This window comes from Scatophagus argus, chromosome 3 (genome assembly GCF_020382885.2).
Source record: "Scatophagus argus isolate fScaArg1 chromosome 3, fScaArg1.pri, whole genome shotgun sequence".
NCBI classification, from domain to species: Eukaryota; Metazoa; Chordata; class Actinopteri; family Scatophagidae; genus Scatophagus; species Scatophagus argus.
In genome coordinates, this window is record NC_058495.1 from 9,389,211 (window position 1) to 9,416,863 (window position 27,653).

General features: G+C 39.1%; 1 protein-coding gene across 2 annotated transcripts; it reads right to left on the reverse strand.

The window, feature by feature from the left end:
- Nucleotides 1-1,817: 1,817 nt before the first annotated feature.
- On the reverse strand, nt 1,818-26,645 carry LOC124056143 (protein phosphatase 1 regulatory subunit 1A-like). 2 transcript variants are annotated; one of them, XM_046383283.1, is made up of 8 exons: nt 26,441-26,645; nt 26,083-26,244; nt 16,393-16,453; nt 8,565-8,602; nt 8,332-8,395; nt 6,443-6,625; nt 4,442-4,570; nt 1,818-3,828 (listed from the first exon to the last, which is right to left on the reverse strand). In XM_046383283.1, exons 2-8 carry the CDS (start codon nt 26,161-26,163, stop codon nt 3,749-3,751), a joined length of 636 nt encoding a protein of 211 aa, XP_046239239.1. In that variant the 5' UTR covers nt 26,164-26,244; nt 26,441-26,645; the 3' UTR covers nt 1,818-3,748. The 2 variants fall into 2 exon arrangements, with proteins under 2 accessions (XP_046239239.1, XP_046239238.1); XM_046383282.1 differs by having other exon boundaries at nt 26,083-26,645.
- Between the last annotated feature and the right edge of the window lie 1,008 nt (nt 26,646-27,653).

Below are 27,653 nucleotides of genomic sequence, written 5' to 3' on the forward strand. Positions count from 1 at the left end.
TGTGGGCCTTCCTTCTGACAAAACTTTGAAAACGGCGCTCCCTCATCCCCATTATTGCTGTTAGGATATATTACTTCAGACTACAGCAAAATACATAAAAAGGGTCTGACCTAACAGTAAAATTCTCCAAAAGCTAGTATCACTAAACTGTCTCTTTAACAGCTGCAAGTTAAGCAGTTTGCAAGTGCGTTTTTAGTTTTCTTCAACTTACAAGAAGGACAGTAAGGACAAATGAAGCTGTTCTACATTCAAGAACACTGGGTGGCTGTAAAAGACATAATTATTTCACTTCTCTTTTAAATGTGCATGATGTGAGGTGTATATTTCTTCCCTGAGCCAGTTTGAGCTATGATCAGAGTGCCTCACCCTGCCATAGAAAACTGATAAAAACTGCACTGCAGCATATCCACCTGAAATGATCTCTGCAATATGCTTTCAAAGCAGTAAATTGCAATTGTAAAGTGATCAGCCTCACACAGTGAAGTGTCTGGATTGAGTTGATAGTGCAAGTACCTTAAATTGTGGCAGAGTTATATATATATATATATATATATAGATATATATATATATATAGATATATATAAATATATATTTGTGAAAACAGTCCTGTGTATGAAAAATGTATGTGTTTTTATGTTCCAGCTTTGGAGTACATTGAATTATTTATTTGCAGCATGCCTATTTTTAGGATACAGTCAAAGTCAGCCTCTGCTAAGCACATTGCCAGTGCTGCTATGTGTTTTTTGTAGACTTTCTCATAATATACCTCTTTTTTGACATTTTAATGGAGCAGCAGATCCTGGTTTACGTGCTAAGGACTTTCAAGATCTCTAAAAATAGTTGCGAGCGGACATCAGGCTGACTCTGATTGTCAAACATGCTTTTAACTCAACTGGGAGCAAAATTCATGTACTGGGTTGGTGTGGAAACAAAAAAAACAACAACAGCCAATCACCAATTTAAACATTTTATTGTATCAAACAAATTTAGATTACAGATGTAATCATCAATCAATTCAAGTAAAATTGGAACAAAACCAAAACCCAGATTTAATAAATGTAAAGTACACTATAACCCTTCATAAACAAAGAACATTACATGGTTCACAAAAATGCTGCAGAAGGAAAATCAAAAGCTTGTACAGGCAGGAATGTTTAACTGTTCAGTTCTTGTTCGTTGTGGACACAGTGGTCATTATTAGCAGCTGGCAAATAAACTGTTCATACTGTGGCTGACTAATCTGCTCCGGTGACATCAATACTCAGGTGGCCTTAGTTTTCTGTTTTAGTTTGTTTGATTTCTTGCTGACATGTCAGGTATAATGTGAAAGTTATGGAACGATTGTCACTTAATCTATGTAATAATGCAGTGCTATGAATAACAGATGAAATGACAAACATTTAGTGAGTGCCGTGATGACTTTATAATGTCCTTGTTTCATACAAAACTAGACTTAAGTCAGTAATTACAATTTGTGTCTGGTATTTAAAATATTCAGTGCAATGCAGAGATATTTATGACCAGGTTTTAGATTCCCAGAAAGCATTCAAGTGTCAAATAAAATGGTGGGATTTGCCCATTGGTGTTCTATTTTCCCTCTAAATGAAAACATGTAAATGCATCTGCAGATCCTGCTTCTTAACTACAGATTCACAGCCACACAGTTATCAGCGTATTACTGTAAAAACACAATATTGTTGTTGTTAACTGGGATAACTCTAGTAATTATTTCCTTACAGTGAGGACCAGCTTGACATCACCTTAAGCTATAAAATAACATTGACATATTTTAAAATGTATTGTTACATGTTAGTATTTGGAGCAATAACAAATGCTCCTTTTCTTTATGTCACAGCAGCAGCCGCTAGCAGACTGACCTCTGGTTGGAGGAGACAAAGTAAACAAACTTATATTGCAGTCTACACTTCACGTTTCAGACAGCATGCTGTTAGTATTAAAGAGTAAGGACCACACTAGCGTCTGAGATACGTTTACATGCTGTTTAATGTGCTGCACCTGAGCAGCTAATTAGGCATCGAGCATGTAAAGTGACGTCAACAGGGCACTTTTTCCCAGTGAATGTTTGTTTGGTGGGTTGTTCAGAAAGCTTGGTGCAGGACAATACTTGAGTTCATTTTTGTAAAATAATAATAATAATAATAATAATATTTGTGAGAACTTTGGTACAACTCATGGGCCAGCCCCGGCTCTCCAAAACATCTTCTGCCACCCCCGAATGTGACATGAAATGCACTCATTATAATTTAATCATCATATTTCGATATTTTCACTTTCAATAGCCTTCATTAATGTACTACTTGACTGCTATGTTAGAAAGCTACAGGTTGCATGGCAACTCGTGGCATGGGAAGTACATTCTGTCATCAGCGGTGGTGCTTAGTTGAAGTTATGGATTTCAGCTGATGACTCTGCATTTCAGTGTGGAAGTGAGATGGAAAAGCCACCAGAGAAACAATGTTTTATGAGTGAAGAGGTTAAGGGGGTGTCAGGAATCATTTGCTGGGCCTCAGGGGAAGATAAAGTGACTTGCCTTATCTACAGGTGAATCTGGTGCTCAAAGAATGTCATGTTAAATGTCATTATGAGGCCATCCCAAATATCACAACAAGTTGATGTATTTCCCTGTGGGGTTCTAAACCATATCCTGGCTCCATACATTGGCATTGTCATCAAAACTTTGAGAACCACTGCTTTAGTAGCAAAGGCAGTGGAGGTTATTTTCTTGGTCAGTCACTTAAAATGTCAGACAATAGTGAAAATATCCCACACAGTTTCCCAGTTTGTTTGAGGTGATGTCATCAAATGTCTTGTTGTGTTCAGCCAACAGTTCAAAAACAAAAATATATTGTTTATAATTGTAGAAATCAACTAGCAAATGGTACACAGCAGAAACACTCAAATCAGAGAGAATTATGGCATTTATTCATTTATCTCTAACAAATCAAAGAAAATGAATCGATTATCAAAATAGCTGCAGGTTTCTGTCAACTGACCAATCAATTAATTGATTAATCATTGCGATTTGAGGAGCTATAGCAGAAAAAAAAGTCATCAATTCATTTCAGTCCAGCTGTATTTATTTTGCATGTCCAATCCATAACTGTAAATATCCAAAAGAATATATTAAATTTAAACTGTCGCTCAACTGAGATGTGCTGACCACTAATTTAAAATTCAGCATCAAACTCACTGGGACTAAATGATGACATTTGATTTCATAAGTGATTGGCCCAATTATTTATGAGGTACATTTTTATTGCTTTGAGATGAAATTGCAGAAGTCATGGCACATATTTAACGAAAGAAAATGTCTAAAAGGTCTGCAAATTGAATATTTGTAGCTTTTGCACATTAAAGAGTACACAATGCATGAGAGTTGTAGAAGTTAATGATGATGATTGTGTGACTCAGATGGTAAAAGACTCACATTTTTCACATTAACTAGGTAGTAACTCCCAGTCTGGTTCATACACACAGTAAACTAGTTTAAGCTTTGTACTGGGGAAGCTGTAGAAAACAATACTCTAATTAAATAACTGTCCCTTTACACAGGATTTTTATAAATCTTTGTTCTTGTTCTCCGTTTGTTTCTGCGGTAAATAAGGCCTGACTGTAGAGGAACATATATGCCCTGATGTATTTAAAAAGTGGATCTGCAGACACAATCTTCTGTCATTGTGTTGGGCTGGCTGAGCAGAATGAGCAGCGTTGTCTACAGAAAACTACTCTACTTCTCTTTCTCCAGGCTGCATTTCTTTGCCTTCTCCTCTGCCGCCTGACTTGCGCCGGGTGCTGCTGCTTTTGTGTCTGCAAAATATAGACAGAGACATAATAGTCTGAGATACAATAAGAGAGACAGAGAGAGAGAACACTGACTCTAAGGAATTCAATGGACTCTTGCAGCTAAACATTTAATAAAAACATGGCAACACTTTAACGTCGCCGCCCTCCCAACCCTGCTCAAGTTGATACTTTCACAATCTAGAGGCATTTTTTTAAATTTTCAGGATATCATAAGTTAAGGGCTTTAGTTACTCTGTAATTTAACTGCAGCAGACTAATTTTTTTTTCAATGAATAGTCCCACATAGATCACTGGCAAAGTGAGAGAGAGAGAGAGGAAAATGACATATAGAAATAAATAAAGAAGCACACAAAATCTACAAACAGAACACCCACCCCACCGGCCATCCAGACTAATTGTTCCACTTCCATATGTGGCTGCCTCCCATGGCATTTCTGCCATTCTGGATCAAAGCCGCTTCACAGATGTTTGTTGACAAGCCATGCTTACATGACACTAAGCCGAGCCTGTTGAACTATTTAGCATATCTAAATAAATCCTGGCTAGTCGGATGATGAAAAATTCCCCGAGTGGAAAGGAGTCTTGTGCAACTGAGGCTCGTTTGATTCTCATGTACCTGCTTGTGCGTTGTTTTGTTGCGATGAGGGATCTGCCACATTGGCAACGCTGGAACAGTCCTCTTTCTCCTTGGAGAGGGGGCACTCGAGTCCACCTGCAGCTTCTAGTAGACTCTCCCTGGAGAACTCTGTAGGGAGGCAGAGAGACAAGATGAGGGAAAAGGAAAGAGAAGTGAAATCTAACAGTGGCGGAGGAACTGTTCCTTTTTTTGAATTTGCAATATAACTCGTTCTCCAGGTATCAAATATGGCACTGATTGACATGAGTACTTATCACAATAGTTGCCATTCCATTTAATTTAGTTGATTAATTGAGCAGTTGTTTCAGATGTGCATTTTTCATAAAAAAAAAAAAAAAAATTATTTGAAAAGTAAACAATTTAAAAAGCAAGTAATTGTAGTGGGGTTGAAAGTGGGATCATAAATTGACATAAATTAGCAAGAAAATACTCAAGTAAGGTTCAGTTATGTCAAATTAAATGTACTTAGTTACGTTCCACCATTGCCTGACTAAGAAGAAAAATTAGCCTTTCTCCCATAGAGCAGTGTGCAGAAAGCGCTCTGGTCCTGTACTTTCTGTTAAATGCTGAGAACAGGGCTTCACCACTCAGGGCCAGCTGACATTATAATTGCATGTCATTCAGTTAGGCTGAGTGAATGTAAAAGACTGAAAGACTTAGCTGAGGCCTCCCTCGACAGGATGGTGTTAATGGTCATTGATTTGTTTCCCCTGGCTCCCTCTTTGCTCTTTTCATCAGGACTGAGAACTTAATTCGCAGCTCCTCCATGACAAGCGAGCAAATTCAAACATACTCATCTTGTTATATTGGAGTTTGTTTTTCAAATTTTTATACCTCAAAAAGCATGTGTCCCAGTGTTAAAAATGATGTTCAACAGATAACAACAAGCAGCCCTGTCGGCACATGATGCATTAGTGCTGTTCAATTACTGAATGTGTGCACTGAATGTGCTGTACTGTGACCATGTTCTTATTCACTATTGATGTGAATTATTTGGCTTGAACTGAAAAGCTGATCTCTGTTTTTGCCATCACATGGAAAATATTTTGCGTAGGAATTAGTATCTGCCCAGATGATGTGTTTTCACTGATGGAATAGTTGAATTAGTTACTTTCTTGCAGAGAGGTAGGTAAGAAGGTCAAAATCACTGTAATGCCCATATACCATATAGGAAGCTACAGCCAACAGCAGGTTCGGTTAGCTTAGCATAAAGAGTACTGCCATTTTTAGACTTTGGTTTTTATTTCAACTAAGCGATTTATTTGCATTAACTGTGAGCCTTTTAGGACCAGCAGACAAATTTAGTTATCTTTGGACTTGTCACTGCAAGAGGGTTCTAGGTTCGAATCCTGGTCTGGGCCCCTCTGTGAGGAGTGTGCATATTCTTCCTCCCACAGTCCCATAAACATGCACATCAGGTTAACTGGCTACTCTACTTTTTCCCTAGGTGTGAAAGTGTGCATATGTGGTTGTCTGTCTTTGTGTGCCGCCTCTTGCCCGTAGTCACTTGGGATAGGGTCCAGCCCCCCCGTTACCCTGACGGATAAGTGGTTCAGAAAATGGACGGATGGCTAGACCTGTCTTAATGCTAAGCTAAGCTAGCTGGCTTAAGCATATACACTGTATTTAGCATACAGACATGAGAGTGATATTAATCTTCTCATCTAACTCTCTGCAATGAGGCAAATATGCATGTGTTTTAAAATATAAAACCATTCTTTCAAGTATTCCTTTCCATTTCCCCTTTCCCACAATTCCTTTCTTTCACTTCTTTTTATTCTCCTCTTTACCTACATCCCTTCCAGCCATTTTCACGCTTCCCACCTCATTCTTTTCTATACTTTGATCCTCCTTTTCTCATGTTAGTAAGCTGTGTTGGGTAGCATCTTTTCAACAGGGTTTATGTTGCTGAATAGGCAGCTGCAATGCTGCACACATGCAAATAAAATCCTCTTCTTGACAGTCTCCACACATGCATACCCTCCATTTGGCAGCGCAGTTTTTCAAAGGCTTCTGAAGTGGCCTCATCGTCGTGTGGGAGCTCCTCCCCCGTGGGAACGGAGTCAGGGCTGGGGCGGTCTGAGAGGCAGCTCTCCGAGGAGCACTCATCCCCAGCTCCCTGCTGCTGCCTGTACAGGTGGTGCTCTACCAGGAACTGCAGCTCTGAGAGGAGTCAAGGTGGAGAAACAAAAGCAGGGAAGAGAAGACAAAAAAAGAAAGGTTAGAGAAAATTTGGTCAAAAGTAAGGAGCTACTATAGAGAAGGAGAAGGAAGATCAGAAAGCAAAGGGGTAGATTGGTAGAAATAATGGAAATAATGGAATTTGGAAAGCATAAAGGAATTCTGATTCTGATTCTGATTCTGATAAATTCTTTGGGGACCTGGAGGAAGAAGCAGGACAAGCAAGAGAGGAAAGTGGTGTGCGAGATGAAGGGAACCAATGGGAAAAAAGTACACAGTAAGGAGAGTCAGTGAGGGTGGAGATTTGACAAGAACTAAAGCACTTCAAAAGAAAATTGTAGGTTAAGCATTTTTAATAAACTAGCAAGATTTAATTAACACCCAGCAGTGCTTGGAGTAAGGGGGCAGGTGAAGAGTTGGGAGTAAGTTGATTAAGTTAGGTGACTCATCACACTCAAAGCTGTGAAACTAATTGAAGAATAAACATCCCAGAGTCCCTTGCTTCCACTTCTTAATTGTAACTTTTTCTCTACTTAAAAACATTTACATTCTTTACATTTGTATTCAATTGGAAATTGCATGTTTTGCATCACATTGCAGAGACAAAAACAGCCTACAGAAAATCAGACGGTGGAACACACAGTCTCTGTGTTTGCATTTTTCACGATTGTTTTTCGGTGGTACAGGATCCCGAGTGCCCTAATCTCACATAGACCCACGTTTTTCAGCACAAAAAATGGGAATTAGGAGGTCTGGTTCTGGTCAGACATGGGATAATGAGTCCTTTCTGAGGCAAGTGCAGCACTGATTGGCTCAGCGGTTGAAATATGTCACCCAGGATAGAACAAACTTCCATCATTAGCTTAGTTACTTCACCAAGTAAGGTGAAGATACCAGACATCTGACATCCTGGACTTTAAAGGATAGTCTGACATCTTTTGGCAATGTGTCTTAAAACTATACTTACACACCTACGTGTACATTGAAACAGGTACAGAAACAAGTACAGCTTGAACAAAATAGTTCATAGTTCTTATTTTGAACAAAAATGCCATCTGATGTTGATATGAGGCTTCAAATGTCTGAGTTGGGCAAATCAAATGAGTTATAGTCTTTTTAATCTTTATCTGTTTCTGGTGTTGAGCTCTGATGGAGGGCTAACATTAACCTCCACACATTTCAGAAACTGTAGCAAAACCTCCATTCCATTACCAACCTCTTTGTTGTACATTTATGGGCTAAAATCACTGAATTTCACATTCAAATCTGAATGATCTCAGTTATGACAGCAGCATGAAACATCACCATCTTTTTCAAGGCCTCTGTGATGTAAGAGAGTCAGTTCTGGTTCATAAGAGGGTTCTTGCTTTAGATGATACCAGTTACAGGATGCGTCTTCTATGTTCTATGGCATATGATCATTTCAATTAATCTGATCATCAGACCGAATTTCCTTTACATTTCAGTTCACTGAATAGCTGGACAAATGTAAGATGTGGGTGGTGGGGACCACATGTTGTACATACTGTTTGTCTCTCAGGGGGTGTAGCAGAAAATGTTACAGTCTAGAAAGCAGAAAAGCTTGCACAGACGTTCAGAGGTGTTTCATGGGTACCAGCAGTGTGACCTAACACATCAAATGCCAACAGCATACACAGGTTGATGACAAGACTGATAATTGACGCTACCTTTCATTGTAGGTGTTCCCTTTTGCCCTTTTCGCCGTTGTCGAGGGGAGTTCAGCAAGGCTGCCTGCAAAACATCAACATCACATGCCAGATGGGCAGAGAGCACTAAGATGGAAGAGACTGTTTTCATGGAGATGTAGTCAATTAAAAGAGAAAAAACAGAATTCACATAATTCTATTTTTGTAATCTTACTACAATAAAATTGACCTATGTGGAACATGAATTAGATTACCTTGTATAACTGATTCGGGAGACGATCTTCATCTATTTCTACGAGAAAACAAACAATCAGTTAAGGACTGTACACAGTAAAACCATGAAAGTAAGAGATTTAAAACAAATACAGAATGACAAGCATATGAGACACTACATTCACTGGTCAAATGCAGTTTTGATATTATCCACAATAGCACGGATGATCTGTTCAGTATGTCAGTGTACTGCAGCTGAAGTGCTGCTGTTCTCCACAGTGCATAACAGAGTGGATATAAGGTGACCTCTAGCCAGATGGTTATAAGCCAGTACAATAAGTGTTTGCTCAATTTTGTCAATTTTTTTCGTTATTCCCCACTTCAAAAACAAAGGCTCTGGATGTTTTTTTTTTGCTAATAGAGGGGATGTTAATCCACTCTCATCTCCCTAACAGACCCTTGCATGAGCCAACGGCTGATGAAAGATGAACAATAATTCATGATTCATCCAAAACCCCTAAAAAGAAGTACGTGTCCAGCATACTGAAACTGGTTGATTTACAAGTGTCAGTTTATCAGGTGCACCTATCTAACTAACTAGCACAGTCTAATACAGCAACCCTTTTATTGCAGGACTGTTGTATTAGGCTGCATTACTTTTGCTTAGTGTACCCAATAAACTAGTGCCTATTAGTTAGAGCAGCTACATTGTGCTTATGGATAGCTGCTGAGGTTATTTTTGGTTAGGAAAGCAATGAAATTTCAATATGACCCTCACATGAAGCTCATGTGTCTCCCACTGGATAAAGAAAAGCTTTATTATCTGATGTCGATATGTGAAACATGACTCAGTACAGTAAAACCATCAAGGGGAATCAATAGTGAAGATGTTGAACTGACATCCAACTCTGAGTTTCCAGCCTTGGAACTTTTTTCTAGGACACCACCTTGTTGCTTGGCAACCTATGCATCCCTAGGCACTAGGAAGATACTGTGTGCTTGTGTGAGCATGTGCATATGATATTCCTACTTAAAAAATATGTGCTAGGCCGTTCAAACTGCCAGTGATGTATTTCTTTATTCAGCTCCTTCTTGGTCTCTGCACAACACACAAGCTCACATTCAAACACACATGTTGACTCTCATTTTAAGATGGATTCATCTTTGTGCTGTACATGTTTAAGGTGCTGCTTGAAACTGAATCTTATTTTTAGCATCTCACGGGAATTTGAGGATGTTCATACAACCATCATGGATTTAGTTTCAGATCAATCCCAGGAAATGGAGGATTCATGGACTGTCCTTCAAGCTACAGAGTTACAGTTATCAGATTTATTAAGCGCTGTTTGTTGGTTGCTGTTTTTTTATACACACCACTAAGTAACTTTCGAAAATGGTAAGTTACTGAGTCTCATTCCCAGGTAGTCAAAATACCACCAGTCCAAAACATCTGTATTTAACAGTTTGGGGGCTCAACAATCAACTGTCTTTCTCCAGAACTACTGATGTCCAGAGAAGTTCCAAAAGGAATTAGGAAATTAGAACCCATGAGTATATGAGTAAATGTACCTTATTTCTCTTCGCAATAATTTCAAATATAAGTCACAAAAACTCAAAAACCTCAAATGATGACTAGTTTTAACCTCACAATTGCATCTTAACTCTAACAATTTAATACCTGTGATGTTATGAGATACTTTAATTAAAGAAGATAAACATGTCTTGCCCATGAAAAGATTAACTTATAGTTGTAAAATTCTGCAGTTTCAAGAGATCATTTAAGTTATTGAATTATTAAACTATTAATAATTACATTTTTAAAGCTCCAGTTAAATTGGAGCTTTAAATTTAGCAGATGGCTTTTAAGATTTCCATTTTATGCTCAAAACTGGTGCATTGGATCAATATACTGAAGCTGAGATCTTAGAACAGCAAGTAGCTGTGCTTGTGTTTGAAAAATATAAGATGGTTATTATTGTTAGTGGTGCTACCAGCAGTAGTAGTAGTAGTATTACAGTAAGAGTAGTGGACATGGTGAAACTGTCAGACATATGGAGAAATATAAAATACTGCTTTAATACGGCTGATATTCAGATTGTTTTCTTGATGAATGAGCCCATCTGTGCTGGAGAATGAGAGGAAAGGCCAATGAGAAAGCCTCTGCGGTAGTGATGAGTCTATCACCACAACTCCCTACTGACTGGCTGTCTGCCACAAAGCCAGACAAGATGAGTCTTCTGACTCCACTTTATTCTGCCAAGCCCCTCTAATTTATTTACCTACTGTAGCTTGTGCCAGTTTATAGTTTATGTACTGCATTTGATTAGTTTGATTTGATTAGAAAAATTAGTAAATCATGAAAACTCTAGTACACTAAATAAAAAAGAAATCCACAGTCTGTCATACATTTAAACAGGGTGTTTTGATTGTCCTTTTTTGAGTTGTTTACTGTTGCTAGGCAAAAGACAAAGACAATGGCTGTCTCCTTTTCTACACAAATGATAACATGAAGCTCCTTCATTTTAATTTCAAAGACAACATTGTTCTTCCTCCTAACCTCCTACTTAATTGAGTTTAAGCAAACCAGCCAGTGTAAAACATATTATCTCCTCAATTAGAGCAAAGACATCAAAATGCTAATGTTGTTATAACTGTTACTTTCACCAGAAAGACAAGGAGTGCGAGCCGGCAATTTGCAGCTGTTGCTGTTGTCTCCTGTGCACTGGATGTAGAAAAGCTGTATTCACTAAAGAAGTACAATATATACATTGAAAATAAATTAATTTTGACTGTTGACTTCACAAGGGACACAAATAGTGATTTCCTATCCGTCAACCCCACCCTCCTTCAGGTGAGGACTTTGTCTTCCTTACTGCATGTCCTGTCTTCCTCCTCGGCACCCTTCATAATTACAGCCACTAGTCAGGTCTAACATTAAATATGGGTCACAATATGCTGCTGCACCATGATCTGTACGAACATTTATCTGCTGAGAACGGGCTGACGGAAACATTTCTGCCTCAGTAATGTAACGGAGAGAGTCACAATACTGCGAAATCTGGCATATAGTTGTGTTAATCCTAGTGGAAAGACTCTGACCGTGTAATGATAACAACCCTGGATTGAGTCTGCCCAGGTTCATCTCCTCTCCTCTCTCCCTCTGCTCGTTTCCTGTTGCAGTTTAACTGTCTTCTATCTATTAAAGGAAAAAAATGCTCCAAAACACAAAAAAGGGTAAAAATTATCTAATAAATCAGAAATCAACAATCAGATGATTCTACACAATCTTTAGCTGCAAAATAAACACTTGTACTTTCAGAGTCAAGTAAATTACTTAACCCTTAGGAGTCGACGGACGCGCCGGCGCGTCCTTTTGACGTCACCGATTTAAGATGACGTAGCTGCAAGACGCAGCCTCGCTGAGTCTCCGTTTTAATTTGAGTCAAAAGTTAGCACTTCAAACTATATACAAGTTTTTAAATTTTCTTAATATGTCAAGTAAAACCCGAGTTATGATAAACAATAGACGCGATGTTTTTTTCTGAACACTGTCGCCACGTTTGGTGCGAGTTTTATGCAAGAAAACGCAGTAAACACCGGCTCATTGTAAGGAAACATGACCCTCGCTTTCCTATTGGTCAAAAAATACACCACAGGAACCAATCAGAATGTGTGATTGGCCACACATGGCCTTTTGTTGCTAGGGAAAAGTCGGAGAAACGGCAGCGATCGAGAGGTTGTGAACGGCGAGAGCGAGCTTTGAGATTTGAGTGATTTATGACCTTTGGCGTGTTTGGATTGTAGTTTAGCGCAGTTAGTGTGTAGCGAAGTGTGTTTAGTGTCTTAACATGTCAAGTAAAACCCGAGTTATGATAAATAATATAAGCGATGTTTTTTTCCTGAACGCCATGTTTGGTGCGCGCTCGGTGCGCGCTCGGTGTGCGCGCTTGGTGCAAGAAGACGCTGTAAACACCGGCTCGTTGTAAGGAAACATGACACCCTCTTTCCTATTGGTGAAAAAATACACCACAGGAACCAATCAGAATATGTGATTGGCCACACATGGCATTTTGTTGCTAGGGAAAAGTTGCCGGAGAAACGGCAGCGAACGAGAGATTGTGAACGGCGAGAGCGCTTTTTGAGATATGATTTATGACATTTGGCGTGTTTGGAGTGTAGTTTAGCGTAGTTAGTGTGTAGTGCAGTGTGTTTAGTGTGTAGTTTAGTCATTTTTCTGGTCTTTGGAGTTACAAATAACTTGTGGTGTATTTTATTGTGACACTGATTGTGTTGTGCCATATCTGTACTGTACATTACTGTACAATAAAACGCCTGACGCATTTCCTGCATTTTAGGGTGAATAGTTGTAAATAACTTCTTGTTTGCTAAATTTGCACATAATTATTTCAAATTTACAATTTATATTTGCATTCTAAGTTATAAAAATTGTTCGTTCAGAATTTTTGTGATTTTCACAGTGAAAAATCAAACTTTTTCCCACTCGGATTTTACATTTTTGTGTGATTTTAGGTCCAGTGTGTTAATACAGTAGGTCAAAATGAAAAATTAACAGTAAATTCAGACTTGAGAGATTGTTCTGAAAAAAATGATACCAAACAAGGCAAGGTAAAACATTTTTAAGTTGAAATATAAAGGTAAAATCAAAAGTATTCAAAAACGGACAATTATACAGATGACTCACTGAAACTTCTAAATCAATTTTAAATCTAAAAAAGTGATTCCTTGGGATCCTTGCTGGCATTCGAGCAAGAAATGTGTGTGCTTGGATGTTCAATATTCATAAAGGTCTTAATACAAAGATTCATCAGTCCGTTTTATTTTTTGTGTATTTTCTTCACATGCTTAGGGTTTCATACTTTGGTCAAAGCGTTTCAGGTGGCTGCACACACTCCACCACAGACCCACAGGCGAGCATACCAAATGTCAAAATAGAAGTTAGGCAAGACAATTCTTCAAAAGTTTACACACTTTAATTCTTCTTCTTTTTAATCTCACTCAAGTTGTCTCTTTGTCTCTTTCCAGGAACCAGTTAAGGCATAAATACTCCCAAAAAGCCAGCCTCCTCTTCAGGGAAGATCCAAATCAGATCCAATTTCTGCCTTCTCATTTTTTAGCCCACAGCTTGTGTCTCAGTTGTCTGTACATCTGTGGCTCATGTGCTGTTGGGGTTCACAGTGCACGGGGCAGCACAATCTGCAGAGCATTAAATAATGCAGGGCTCTGTCTGATGTGGGGCACACCATTACTGCACCAGCACAGCTACTCTCCCTTATCATCATGTCTATTCCTACCCATCCCCCTCCTCTTTAGCACATCCTCATTCGCACATACACACACACTGCAAATGTTTTAGTCTCTTAATGTGTGTCTCTGTCTGATCTGATTTGGTGTTTTCCTTTTTATGCATCTGCTGTCAATTCTTTATTTGTTTTGTAATCTATATATAGAGACAACTCTGTTTTTACATGACAGAGTTGTCTTTCTGATAATTTCTAATTTTGAGGACATGCACACTGAGATGCAGTCCAGTGTGGGATTACAAACAAATCCATCAATATTAGACAAGCTGCACAGCTCTTCTCCAGTGTACATGTTTTATGCCCCACCCATTGCCTCCACCACATTTAGGGAAGAAAACCAAAAATTCTGGAGAAGAAACTGCTTTCACGTTTAGCCACTAAATTAAACAGAGATACAATAATAAGAGTTTTTATGTTGAATGCTGATGTCACCATGACAGTGCTGACACACTGATGTTAAAGATGGAGTAGGTGATTCTGGAGAAAATTTGTGAAAGATTGTGGAGGCTCGTTCCTAGGTTGTCAAATATCAATGCTCTGGGTTGATGTATCCAACCTGAGACCCACGTTGTTTTGCAACCTGGCAATGCAACTCACCAAGCAAGTATCTTTCTCCAGAATCACCATCTCCAACTTTAAGCAGATACATTAAGTCATCAAAGTGAATTTCATGGCAAGTCATTCAACAGTGATTTCAGTCTGGATCAAAGGGGTGACATACAGAGTAACATCCCTAAAGCCTAGCATTTTTAAATGTGTTGGCTGTGTGCATGCAGGTAGCACGATGTATTTGGGAATAAACAATAAAAGGCCAATCATAAGTGCTGAAATCATAAAACCAATAGAATATGCAAAACATTTAAATTGAGACCAATCCTGTGCCCAAAGCATTGTGTGTTTGAGAAGTGTGCTGCAACATATTAAGAACTAGCTAATCAATATTTTTTTCAAATATAATGCAGACACTACTTTGGTCCAAGGTATCTTCAACCTCCCTCTCTTTGTTCTACTGTGGATCAAATCTCGCTTCTCGCTGCACTTTCATTCAGAGACCAGGGATGACCCAGAGACAAACCACTCTCAACTTTGAATTACTGAATCAAACACAGATACATACATATATCAGACACACACAGAGCGACACATAGTAGCCACATGTCAACTCTGAGTACCAAACTGTGATAATCAATTCAGCAAAGGCAGTCTCTGCTGGTATCATCAATGACGCACCAACTCTTATTTATTCATTCAAAACAGAGAATGTCCCCCTCTGTTTTCTCACCTGGAGAAAATTACTCTTGGCACCCCATATTCCCAGCTGATCATCTTTAAATTCTGTACTGGGTCATATTACTCACTCACACACCAAAGTATAGCAGAGGCAGGGAGGGAATCTGGGGGCCAATGGATGAGTCATCAAACAAGATAACTCTCTCAAGGAGCGCTGTTGTGTTTTATTATTAAAATCCCAGGAGAGGACATACACACGGCTGTTTTTGTGGCTCTACTGCAGCAGGAAGGTTTATTTGGTGTGTAATAGAATTGAGATTGTACATCACAGAAACCAGACTACTTGGCATGTGGCCTTGTGCATCTGCTTTTATCACATCGCAGGGACTCAGTGATGGGATGTGGAGACAAAAAGATGCTCCCGACAAAGTTAAACAATTATTTTAGTGTTAAGCCTTGCGTTTAGGTTAGGTTTCGGTTGGGATGCCAATTATGGCTGCTCAGTTTGCACACATAGCCATTTAAAGTTCAACCAAGAATTCAGTCTGTTCACAACTGAATGGGTTATTGTTTCTTTCTTTGTCATATATATTTGGCTAAGGACACAGCGAGGCCAACCTCAGATCTGCATGAAAAAAATGCAGCTCGTTCACTGGAATGAAACACTAAAGAAACAAGGGTGCAGACACAGAGAGCTCCAACAAAAATTGTAACCTTTACAACTTGAAGGGTAAATTAATAGTTTGCCTGTTTGTTGGTAATGGGTCATTTTGAAAGAAAACCACATCAGATTTACTAAATATATTTATTACACAGGAATAGAATAGGCACCCACCCCAGTTGAATAATAACAACAAGAATTCTCAAAGTTCCTCTTTTTCCCCAGTACCTGCATATATGTACTGATTCACACTGTATCAGTACACTGTTAGTAGATTACATTGCAGGGTGTGGGATGTACACACAAAGTGCTATTTGCATGATAACTTGTATTATCATGTAAATCCTGAGTTATAAAATGCTGTGCCATTGGATTATTAGTCAGGCGTCTATCTTTCACTGTTACTTGGGACTGTTTTCTGTCTGAATCTCCACTAACCAGGCGGTTTGTGTGAAACCAGTCTGACCATGTGCCCACCATTCAGTAATGTCACTGTGTCCTCAGATCCCGGTGACCGTAAGACCCAAGAATTAATGAAACAGAATTATTGATGAAGTTTTGAGTGAGCCTCAAGGTAATGACTGTAAATCAATACAATGACTTCATAAGTGATAAAAATAGTCTGGGCATGTGAGTGCTTGCATTTAATTGTCTTACCAGGTGATGATTGATCACTGGATGCCACTAAAGTGGCAGGTGTGGGTCTGCGTCTTCTGATCTGAAAAAGTAGAACAATTTCATTCTAAGGTGATAAAAAACAAAAACATGTTCCATTACAAATGTTTTTGTGTGACAGTAAAGCACTTTATGAAGCTTTTTGAAGTGAAAAACCTTAAAACCTTAAACCACTGGTCTTTAAGATCATTAAGTTTAGACAGATGATAGCTCTCACACACCTTCAGGCTGTAATTTGACACAAACTTGCAGCTCTAATGGGTTCTTTTAACTAAAACAATCAAAATGCTAAGTGGTACAATGAAATTTGCATGTTTGTGTATTTAGGGAGGGTTTATAGCCCTGCTGCCTCAGTGCTGGTCATATGGCCAACTCAGCATCCACTTTGTTTCATGACACTGGCAGCCCATACCACAGGTATATTTTGGGTTTGGATGTTGGAGACTTTGAAGATGCCTGAGCTGATAGCAACACTGGATCTGTGCTGTGCAAGGAGGTCAGCCTGCCACCGCCTACTTGCTTCTTGGCTAATGACAGATATGGAGCAGTCTGGTATAAATCATGAGAGCACAGTGGATGTCTGTCTGTGGCTGTAAAAAACTAGTACTAGTTTATTTTGTACACATGCAAAAGGAAAAATTATCTTAGGATGTCTGTCCCCGGAACAGCCAAACTGTATATGCTCCCCTCACAGTTCAGTTTAGAATTATCTAAATATTTGTTTGACGTCCATTAATATCAATTTTCCACAAACGCACAACTCGTAATTTTGTGAGACTATGAATTTGGACAAGAAATTTTTTATGATCCCCAGAATCTGAATCAGAATCTGAAACACTGTGACAACAGAGTTTATATATATATATATATATATATATGTGTGTGTGTGAGTGTGTGTGTGTGTGTGTACACATGCACAAATCAATTATGGATTATGAACACACACACACAGATGTACACACATACACAACCACATTCCTTACACATAGCTGACAGAGTTGCTGACTAATGCTAGAAGTCATGTGAGTTGTAAGCATGTGAGTCCTCCATGCATCTTTTCTAAACGCTGCTTGTGCACTTTAATGGTCAACTCCAGTCAGCCATGTAGCTTAACTTCTGCTGACACAGTGCAGCATCACATGGTATTTTAAAACAGCTAGAAGCTAAATTCCTTTCTGTTAAGATGGAAGATCACATTCATGTGAGTTTACAATGGAAATCAAAAACACTGGGCACTTTTTTCTGCAGGTGTTGAGTCAAGTTAAGTCAAGTTAAATTTGAGTGAAGTGAGGGGCTGAATTGTCTTTCCCTTGGATTGTTGAAACTTTTCTGTGCTGAACAAAGTGCATGAGAAAGATATTAAATGGCACAAACTGGTTTGTGGCTTTTTCTGCAGCTTCCCTTTCCTTCCTTACAATATCTCCCAGATTGCACATGTATACAGACACATTTGTGCTTGGAGCGCTGCATGGTGTTAGACCTAAACTGATTAGCTTTACATTGTAATGACATGAAATACAGACTTATCCGCAGAAATAATGTGCAGCAAGTAGCCTCACTGTCAGTCTAATTGGGTATTCAGATTTGACTAAGGTTCATCTTTGTTACCTTTCAAATCATGGCTATAGAGTACAGGAAGGCAGTGTGAATAAAAAGAGGCATTGAGAGACTTTTCTTGACTGAGCAAGCACAAATGTTTTCCTGTTTTTTATACATTTCCAAGAAAATTGTTGGCCTCATATCCTGTGACACATGTCAACTATTCACTGCAACCTTTTCTTTGAGCTCCAGATTTAGCTATTTTTCCTTTCTGTGTCTGTTGCTAATGTCAAAATATTCTTAGACTGACATAAACACAGGTACAAGCCTCTTTCCATGAAAGTGGGCCTTGTGTGATGGGATCCATTGGAGTGTAACTACATTTAAATCCAGGCTTGAATAAGATGATATTTAAGGATCTAAAGTTTAGAGACAGTGATCCAACACACTGAGATACATGCATCTGCATGTGCACTGACAGTGTAGAATGTGTTATAATGTAAATGTAAAAAAAAATACTTTTTTTAGACCAGGATACAGTGCTTCTGCAAAGTTGTTTGAGGCTCATGTTTTGAAAACTCCAAATAAATACAGTTTTATTTAGTACACCTTATCCTGTATTAGAAATCTTTTTGGCCTTGTCTGTGTGTTTTCTTGCCATTCCAAAAAAACCCAACACCCAGCCCGCATTAGAGCACAACAGGCCATAGCTGTGTAGAACTGATTATACCCAGAGTCATTGTTATTCTCCTCACCCAGCAGGAGAACAAACTCCCAGATCCTTCGCTCACACAAATACCACCGCTTACTGGACAGGCTCACCCCCTCAAACCACCATGCTTGCCTTTCAACCCACAGTCCATTTAAAATGCAGTTCTGTCATTCTCACAACAACGAACAAAAACAGCCTTCAAAAGTGATGGGTGGGCAGAAAAAGCTGTGTCTGCCAGATATTCTTGCTGTGTGGGAGCAGTGGATAAAATACCCTTGGTTGGAAAATATGGGTCAAGCCAAGAGACAGCAATGTCTTTCATACTAAACTCTTGCATTCTGTTGACACTGACCATACTTTCTAATTGTTTGTGAATCCACAGACGTCTGAGTTATATGATGGGATAGGAGCCCTTTACTTATCAGTGAATAACCAAACTGCGGAGGTAGAAGAAAAGGTTAATAGTTCAGATTCTAGTTGGGGAAGTACTTTATGTCTAACTGTGAGAAAATCAGTGGTAGCTTTGTAATTCTTACTGCAATAATTTCAGAGATGTCCTGTGACCTTCATCTGAACAATGTGTTTGCACGCACTGAATCGGAGAAAAGGCATTCCCGCCCATTAAATTGCTGCAGAAATAAAGGTTAAAGAAATCTTTCCCTGCACCTTGTTTTTGGGTGGGCCGAGTCAGTGCTAAACTGTCAGAGATTCAGAGCGATGCACAGACAAGGATTCACCTGATTCTCATTTTTCACCCTTACATTTAAAATCACGGACAACCACCACAGACCCCTGCCTATCTACCTACTTAACTATGTACTCATACACTCAAATAGTACACATGTACTGAACGTGCCCTCCCCAAGCACACACAGTCTGGGGGCACAATGTCACAGGGCAACACACAAGCACACAACACGTGCTTCTTTGAAATTTCAACATGATAAATTCCTGCCATTTTGGGTCTGTTTCATTCTATGCATGACATGTTCAGCAGAGTACATAAATCTTTTAATAAAACCACCAACAACAAACTGTGAACGAATAGCTTGCATAAATGAACATTAAATGCAGTACAGAGCAGCAGCTAGGAACACTTTCTTCTGGTCTTTGAAGAGAAGTCATTGATCAAATTGTTAAAAGTCCAACTCCTTGAAGAGTTCAGATTCAGTGGCCATGAGTGACAGCATGTTCATGCATCTCTGTCATCCTAGTCCTTAGGTCGTTTTTAATACTGAACCTTTGTGAAAAGAATAAAGAGAGAAGAAAATGTGCAGTCAGGTACAGTCCGAAATGGCTTTTGCTTTTTTTAATTTTTTTTTTTTTTAATCATTTTTATAAATGTATACTTTGCCAAACTGCTGGGGGCATAAAACTATGGCTCGGCAACATTTGACCTATAAGCAGTATCATGACAACATTACATGATTTAATAGGCTAATCTACAAAATATTCAATTTCATAGTCTTACAAAATCACCTTTATTTCAGTATTTTTAAAAGCAAAAATACTTAACACATACAAAAAATAATACACCTTAAGGTCAAAGCCCCCATTGGCCATTGGTATTGTTCAGGCTAAAGTAATCAGCTGTGATAAATGCTCACAGCCTCTCTTCTTGTGTGGTCTCATTTGGCTCTGAACAGAGAAAATGAGTCTACCCTATTCGCAGGACATTGAAAATCCAGATCATTGACTTCTACTTTCGTTTATGTCAGTTTCTCCAGTCCTTAGCCTTCCTCTCACTGTCAGTATTTTTTCTCCCTTTTTGCTGATAACCAGACAAGGTAAATAGAAGCAGATTTATCGTAGAATACAAACTAGGTGAAATGGGGGCTAAGATCATATTCAGTGGAATCTTGGCAGTTATTTGCTCAGACCTGTTGACCCTGTGCAAGAGCCTGCTGACCAAATAGGAACAGGAAAGAAACTGGTAACTGACAGTTTGCTATAAACCAGTTTATAATAATAATGAATATGTTCTATTTGAATTTTTTAGTTATTTTTAATTAGCAAAAATAATCACCATTACAGACTGATTTACAGATTGGACCGGAATCTGAGCCCCTGATTTGGCTTTGTGAAAAGTTTTGTAAAAGCCAAACCAATTATAATGTATCCAAGACACAGAAGACATCCACTGTTGGATTTATCATTATGGATTTATTTTATATCCAAAAAAAAATATCTATCTGTTGGCATATAGCAGAGATATTTCAGATGTTATATAGGAAGCAATGATGTCATAATCCATTGAAGACCCCAGAAACACAAGTCAGGTAGGAATGCATCTTGAGGGAAGATGTCAGACAAAATAAGTTACAAATAAAAACATACTCTTAAACCCCTATAATATTTTCATTTTAATGAGTCTTGATTGACTTAATGTGCAAGAGAAACAGTATGCAAAGTGTGATCATAAATAATCAATTGCACAAGTTTTTCTTGGACAATGGCCTTCTGAATGCAGAGTAATTATTATGTTCTCAGTGAAGGATAAAGATGGTCTGACATGTCAGGGAATATTAGAGAGGATACTGTCACACTATCTGTAACAAGACAACATCACCTCAAAATGTCATGATTCATCACCTCAATAAGCAAATACTGCCTTCATCTGTGAATGTAGTTTTCTCAAGCACGTGCTCCACATCCCGATCACAGCTTCAATTATGAACTGTCTGCTGGTGTTGGAGATTTTTATTTTGCTGTGAACAACACTGTCACTCAATGCTCTGAACAAGCAAAGGGAAAATTGAGATGAATTCAGAGACAGACCTGTGTTAAATCAGGGAATTGAGGTGATTTATTTGTTGTTGTTCAACGCTGGATTGCACAAGGAGAAGAGAGTTTATAGTCCCCACATGAAATTAAATTTAGAATAGAATGTTATTCAAATTAATATAATATTGTAATATATACATTATTTATATACACATATACATAACTTTGTTTCCAGAATCACACACCAAGGATCAACAATGCTCTCATGCCCATCCATGCATCCATTTTCTGTACCCGCTTTATCCGTCAGGGTCGCGGGGGGGCTGGAGCCTATCCCAGCTGACTATGGGTGAGAGGCAGGGTTCACCCTGGACTGTTCGCCAGTCAATTGTAGGGCTGACACACAACAACAGACAGCCACTCACGCACACACTCACTCCTAGGGACAATGTAGAGTAGCCAATTAACCTAATGTGCATGTTTCTGGGATTGTGGAGAGAATCCAGAGAAAACCCACACAGGCACAGGGAGAACATGCAAACTCCGCACAGAAGGACTCAGACTGGGATTCGATCCTGTAACCCTCTTGCTGTGAGGCGACAGAGCAACCACTACCGTGTTGCCCTACTCTCATACCTGTCTATGTTTAAGGCTCCAGCTAGCAGCAAGGTAGTTTAGCTTGGTACAAAGACTGGATAGAAGGAGAACACATTTGACTGATCCTGGACTGGACGACTCCAGCAATAATCGTGACAACATTTTTTTCCATGTTGCTGATTGCTGTTAGTGTCCATGTTAGCGTACTGTCCAAATATTTGGACAATCCATATCCATCCATGATAACCTTTAGCTAAACTTAAGAAACTGTCAGTTCTACAGCAGTTGTGCATGCAGCTTGTCCAAGTGAGGTTGCCATACCTAGATGTCTAAGGTGGTAGATGCACTAGCACATGTACTACTCAGACTGGGTCATGATAGAGCTCCTTATCATGTTCTTTGGAACTTCTATGTAATACAAAAAAGCAAGCAGGCATTTTTCCCAAAAAGTCAAAATGTAACACACCATGTCAGAGATTAGTAATGCCTACTGCTAATAGTGAGAAGAATATCTAAATAGAGAAAGCACTATCTTATACATCATCCTCTGACACCATCAGGTCTTGGTCTCTATCTGGTACAGTCAGTTTGTGCTAGCAAGTACACAGTGAACTCCAGCGTAAGGTTATGATAAGGGTGGCACACATTGTATCTGTGTGTAGATAACAGGATGAGGCTGTGCTGCTGTTGTGAGGGTCGGACCTAAGGGAGGCTGTTCTGGCTGACATGCAGTTCCCCACGGAGGCTGATTCACCATGCTGGGACGTGTCAGGTTGCAGAGATTACTGAACCATGGGTGAGGCCCCCTGGTGTGACATTCATAAGTGTGCTTGCAAACACAGATATAAGTACATGCACACATCTCGCTTTTTTTCCATATATTTTTTTCCATATATATACTGCTTCACTGATGGTCATCTGTGTCTCTCTGTCACACACACACATATAACCACACACTCATAGCCCTGCAGGCCATACAGGTTCAATGGCCACTGTGGTCTTAGAATAAATAGAAAATGCAGTCTAAAAGGGTAAAGGCTCAGTGGCAATCAGCCAAGCTTTGGCCATGCTTATTGAGACAGAGAGCTAAGATCTCTCTTGAGTCTTTGCAGAAAAAGTAAACTGAATTTCACTTGTATACAGCTAAATGGAGGACTGTCGGCTGGTGAGCAAGAGTATGTAAACATCGGGCTAGAGGTGTTTAAGATTCTGTATTGAATGGCTGCAGCCTGGGATCAGATGTGTACTTGAATAAATACAAACAGTGGACACCCACTCCCTGACACGTAGACACAAACAAGACAGGGAGAACTGAGCAGCTTTAATTAAATCTGTATCTTTCAGATGTATAGAGGAAAAGTAATGGAGACAAATGCCCTGCAAGGATACACTAACAGACTTACGCAAGACTTACGCACGCAATCACACAAACACACAAGGGTTTCACTGATTTTCCAAAAGCACCAGTTTACAGACACAGTATCTCTAATTTCACTTGACCAATTACACACATAATGCAAACATAATGAGATCCAGTATCACAAGCTAATAAGTTTCATGGATAATCACACCAGCCAGCCTTCATGCCCATCTGCTGGCAGTTTCATTTAAGTTGTAATCTTGAAGAAGTCAGTCCTGCAGTTAATTTGATGACACCTGTGATTACCTTAGTTACAGTCAGTGTTATTTGATACTACAAGCAGCAACAATTTGCTGACAGGAAATACTCCTTGAGCAGCTACTCAGATGCACCAGAACAAGCAGGTGCACCTTTTTACAACGGAAGCAAACTTAGGTTGTTATAATTAAGTCAATACAAAATTGTTTTTTCCATCATGAAATGAGCATGTCAGCTATCTCAGTGACAAATACTTAACATTTCCTGTGACTGCTTCACTATAAAACCCACCCTGAAGCAGAAGTATAAATTATAGGCCACACCTTAACTCAGCTCAGTCTGTAGAAGAATGAATGTAATTCACTACTTCCCATATGATATTTGCTCAGTTGTAAGTGATCAATAGTAAGCAGTAAGTAGAGACTTCTCACAATAGCAATGATTGTCATTTTGCATCACACTGTAAACTGCATTGCATTGTGCGGCTGATAGCAGAGTTCTTGAGATCAATTCTCTACTGGTCAGTCCTTTAATGAGATTGAGCCTGTTGTTTCCTCTGCTGAATATCTGACAATGAAGTGTTATATATGTGATAAAAGCGTTTGTTCGGCAGGTACATTCTACAGTGTGCACGTAACTAAGCCTACGTACTTCCAAACTGTAGTTAAAATACTTGGATGTTATAAGCTGCAGAAGGTCATATACTGTACTTGCAAATAATGCAAATAGCTGGTGTCCTTTTGACTACTCACAGGTGATCCCTACTGAACTAAATACCTGACTTTTAAAATCACTTGGCCTTTTTTATAGCTTACATTTTCCCCCTAATGCCAGTGAAAAGGCATATAATGGCTGCCCCAGTGATGATTTACTGAAGGTTTGTAGGGGGTGAATTCTTAAGCCGCATTAAACCCTATTTGCTCAATCATGTTAAACAATAAAACAAGCTAGTTTGATATTACCAGGAAAAATTACAAAGTACATGTAGAGTAAATAAAGGTGAACTAACCATCAGGTGTTCTTTTTGTTGATGGAAGTTATTTCCCTGACAGATAATTTTACCCCCCTGAGGGGAGCTTTAATGCTCAGAAGGACATGGTGGAATATTATGTTTTGTTATGAAGATTCTGAACATGAAAAGTTGTCAGATTTTGTATAATAAGTCCCATTTCCTGTTTATTAATTGTTATCATTCTTTAAAACCTTGTAAATACACAAAACTCTGACAGCTTCTGACTAAGATCAGCATACCAACACAATACAGTCGCTTTACAGCTAGTTTTTCCATTTCTGAGCCTCACAGAGCTACACTACTTAATCATAGCAGTGTTTCTAACTCAACCTTGACATTGCTCTGACCATACTGTATCCCCAAAACAGCCAATAAAATGACCTCACAAGGGAAAACTCACATAAAAACATGTACCAATATCATCTTAACATTTGTTGTTGGGAAAAGAACGAAGAGCAGGAAATGGAAGACAGACAGACAGACAGTGAGAGAGAGAGAGACTCGCATATCTTTGCTGGTTTTACTCAAGGCTCATTCATTATGAATGTCTTGCCCTGTTCATGTTATATTTATTTAGAAAAAGGGGAAATTGGGCCACATCTTTTCACTACATTCTCTAAAGACACATGAATTGTACTCGCTGGGGATTGTTCAGTCACTGAAGGAAGAGTTCTTTGCTCTTGCATTTTGAAGTGATGTTCAGTTTATAAGAGCCTAAAATTAATGACATCTTGTATTTTTCCATCTTTTCAAAATTCCCTTGTGATAATTTGCTTCATATCGCACTGGGTCATACTGTAACAATCAATATTTGAAATTGATGTAAATAAATTATCACATTGCTGAGAGCAGTTTGATTTTTGACAAGTTTATTCGGTGACACCAAACAACTTTTGTCTCCCGGCTGTACAGTGTGTGCCGTCAATATTCAAACCAAAACGACATCAAGCCCCTGGAGACCTATCAATACACTGCAACCTCTTTTTTAACACTGCTGAGACACGGTGTCTTTAAGAACCTGCTACACTGTGGAGTGAAATTTTAAATTCATTATTGTCACTTAAAGTAAGTGCTGCATTCAAGACATCAGTTTGTTAATTTAGTGCAAGGGAGTAATAAAAAAGTGAAAATGTGGTTTCTTTAAAACAAAAAATTTTTCATCAGACATTTGGACACAGCACGCTCTGCTTTTTATTCCTTTTGAGCTGCCTGGCTATATCTGCACCTGCTCGCTGCTCGATGGTCGGAACAAATGTGCCTTAGTTTTTCGTTTCAGTGTTTGAAAAGTGGCAGGCATAAATGAATATTTCCTCTTAAATCTTAAATGATATAAATAATCACGATGATGCTGAAAATCCAGTCATGTCACTGATGTGTAAATAAAACCCCTAAAAGCCTGAAAGTCCCACATCACCCGAACCACATCCTCCTCTACCCCCCCCAAAATTCCATTGTTTTCTCCCTCCTCACCTGTTCGGCTGCCTCTGGGTCCAGGTGGGTGTCCAGTAGGGGAACAGTGAACTGTATCTTCCTGGGGCTCCCGGTTTCCATGGTGGCTCTGTCTGTCAAACAGGAGGACAGGATGAAGAGGAGGAGGAGGATGAGTGGGGGATGATCCGAGGAAGGAGAATCCTTTAAAGAAAAGGAGGGTGAAGAGCTCAGTAATAAGTAGACTCCAGCTTAGGAAAAACTAAGATTGCATTATAGTTTCTGTCTGTCTATTTTCAGTGCTTTCCTTTTGTCTTTTAACACATTCTTTCCTGACTAACCAGCTTTTTTTTCCCAAACGTTATTTCAATTCTTCTCTATTTTTTTCTATCCTCAGCACCTGCTGGTGTCTCTACTCCGGCTTCACTCTCCTTCCTCTCCGTCTCTCCTGAATCTCATCGCTGAGGCAAGGGCATTCTGTGCTAGGAACACCTCTCCTTTGCTCTCATTGGCTGTGCCCGACTCCCTTTCACACAAGTCCCGCCCTCTTGTCACATTTCTTTCCATCTGTATTGGATGTCAGGCCTGTTCTGCAGCAGCTCCTGCACAGATGGGAGAGAGAGCAAATGACAAAGGCATCCTCTGTCTCTCTATCTACTGGGTAGGAAAGATGCAGCATCCAGTCTCTGCTTTAGGAGAAAGTATTCAGCATATTTAAAATCATCTTCAACCACATGCTTAAATATAGCCTATAACATATTGTGTTCAAAATGCGATGATCCTCATGCAGTATGAGACACATACACAGCAACATCATTTCTCACATGTAGGTTATAGGTATACACACTTTATTAATTTTGATAGCTCTTTTACCAGGATCACTAAGGTATATTTCTTGCATAATAATAATAATCTTGAGCTCAAACTGAAGATAAAGCTGTGAGATGATCATCTGAGCTTTGTTCATATCTGAACAAGCTTGTCCTCTCTGCTGCCTGCCCAGCACAATCTTTATTGACTGCCTCTTAGCCTGAGTGTCCCTACATCACACGTCTACTGGAGCCCTGATACCTGACACCATGCCAAACAGCATGATTGCTGTGTTGTTCCAGTTCTGCGGAACATTTTGTAAGCTAACTTGTAACTGGAATCCTAAAGTTCACGTTTCGGATTCTCACTTGTAATCAACTTAAAATTTTAATTCAGTATAATGTTGTTTCAAAGCTGAAAGCTCATCTTGTAAATTGCTGAACAGATGTTTCCTTTGTACACTGACTGGTAGCTTGATAAGCAGTATCATTTTTTTTTAAGACATTTTCTCTTGTCTCTTGAGAGAGACAGGAAATTTGAGAAAAGACCTAGGACAGGGGAGGAGGTGTCCCCCAGCAAGAGTAATACTAAGCTGGAATCATGCCAATCACACTGTCACCATAAGGAAATTCCCAAACCGTCTTTGTCACCAAAGCAGAATAGTGTTAATAAGAGACCATATTCTGTGTGTGTGTGTGTGTGTGTGTGTGTGTGTGTGTCTGTGCGTGAAACAGAGAGAGAGTGAAAGAGAAAGGGCTGACAGCTGCAGCTGCTGTATTCTCCCGTACAACCTTTGAAGTTTG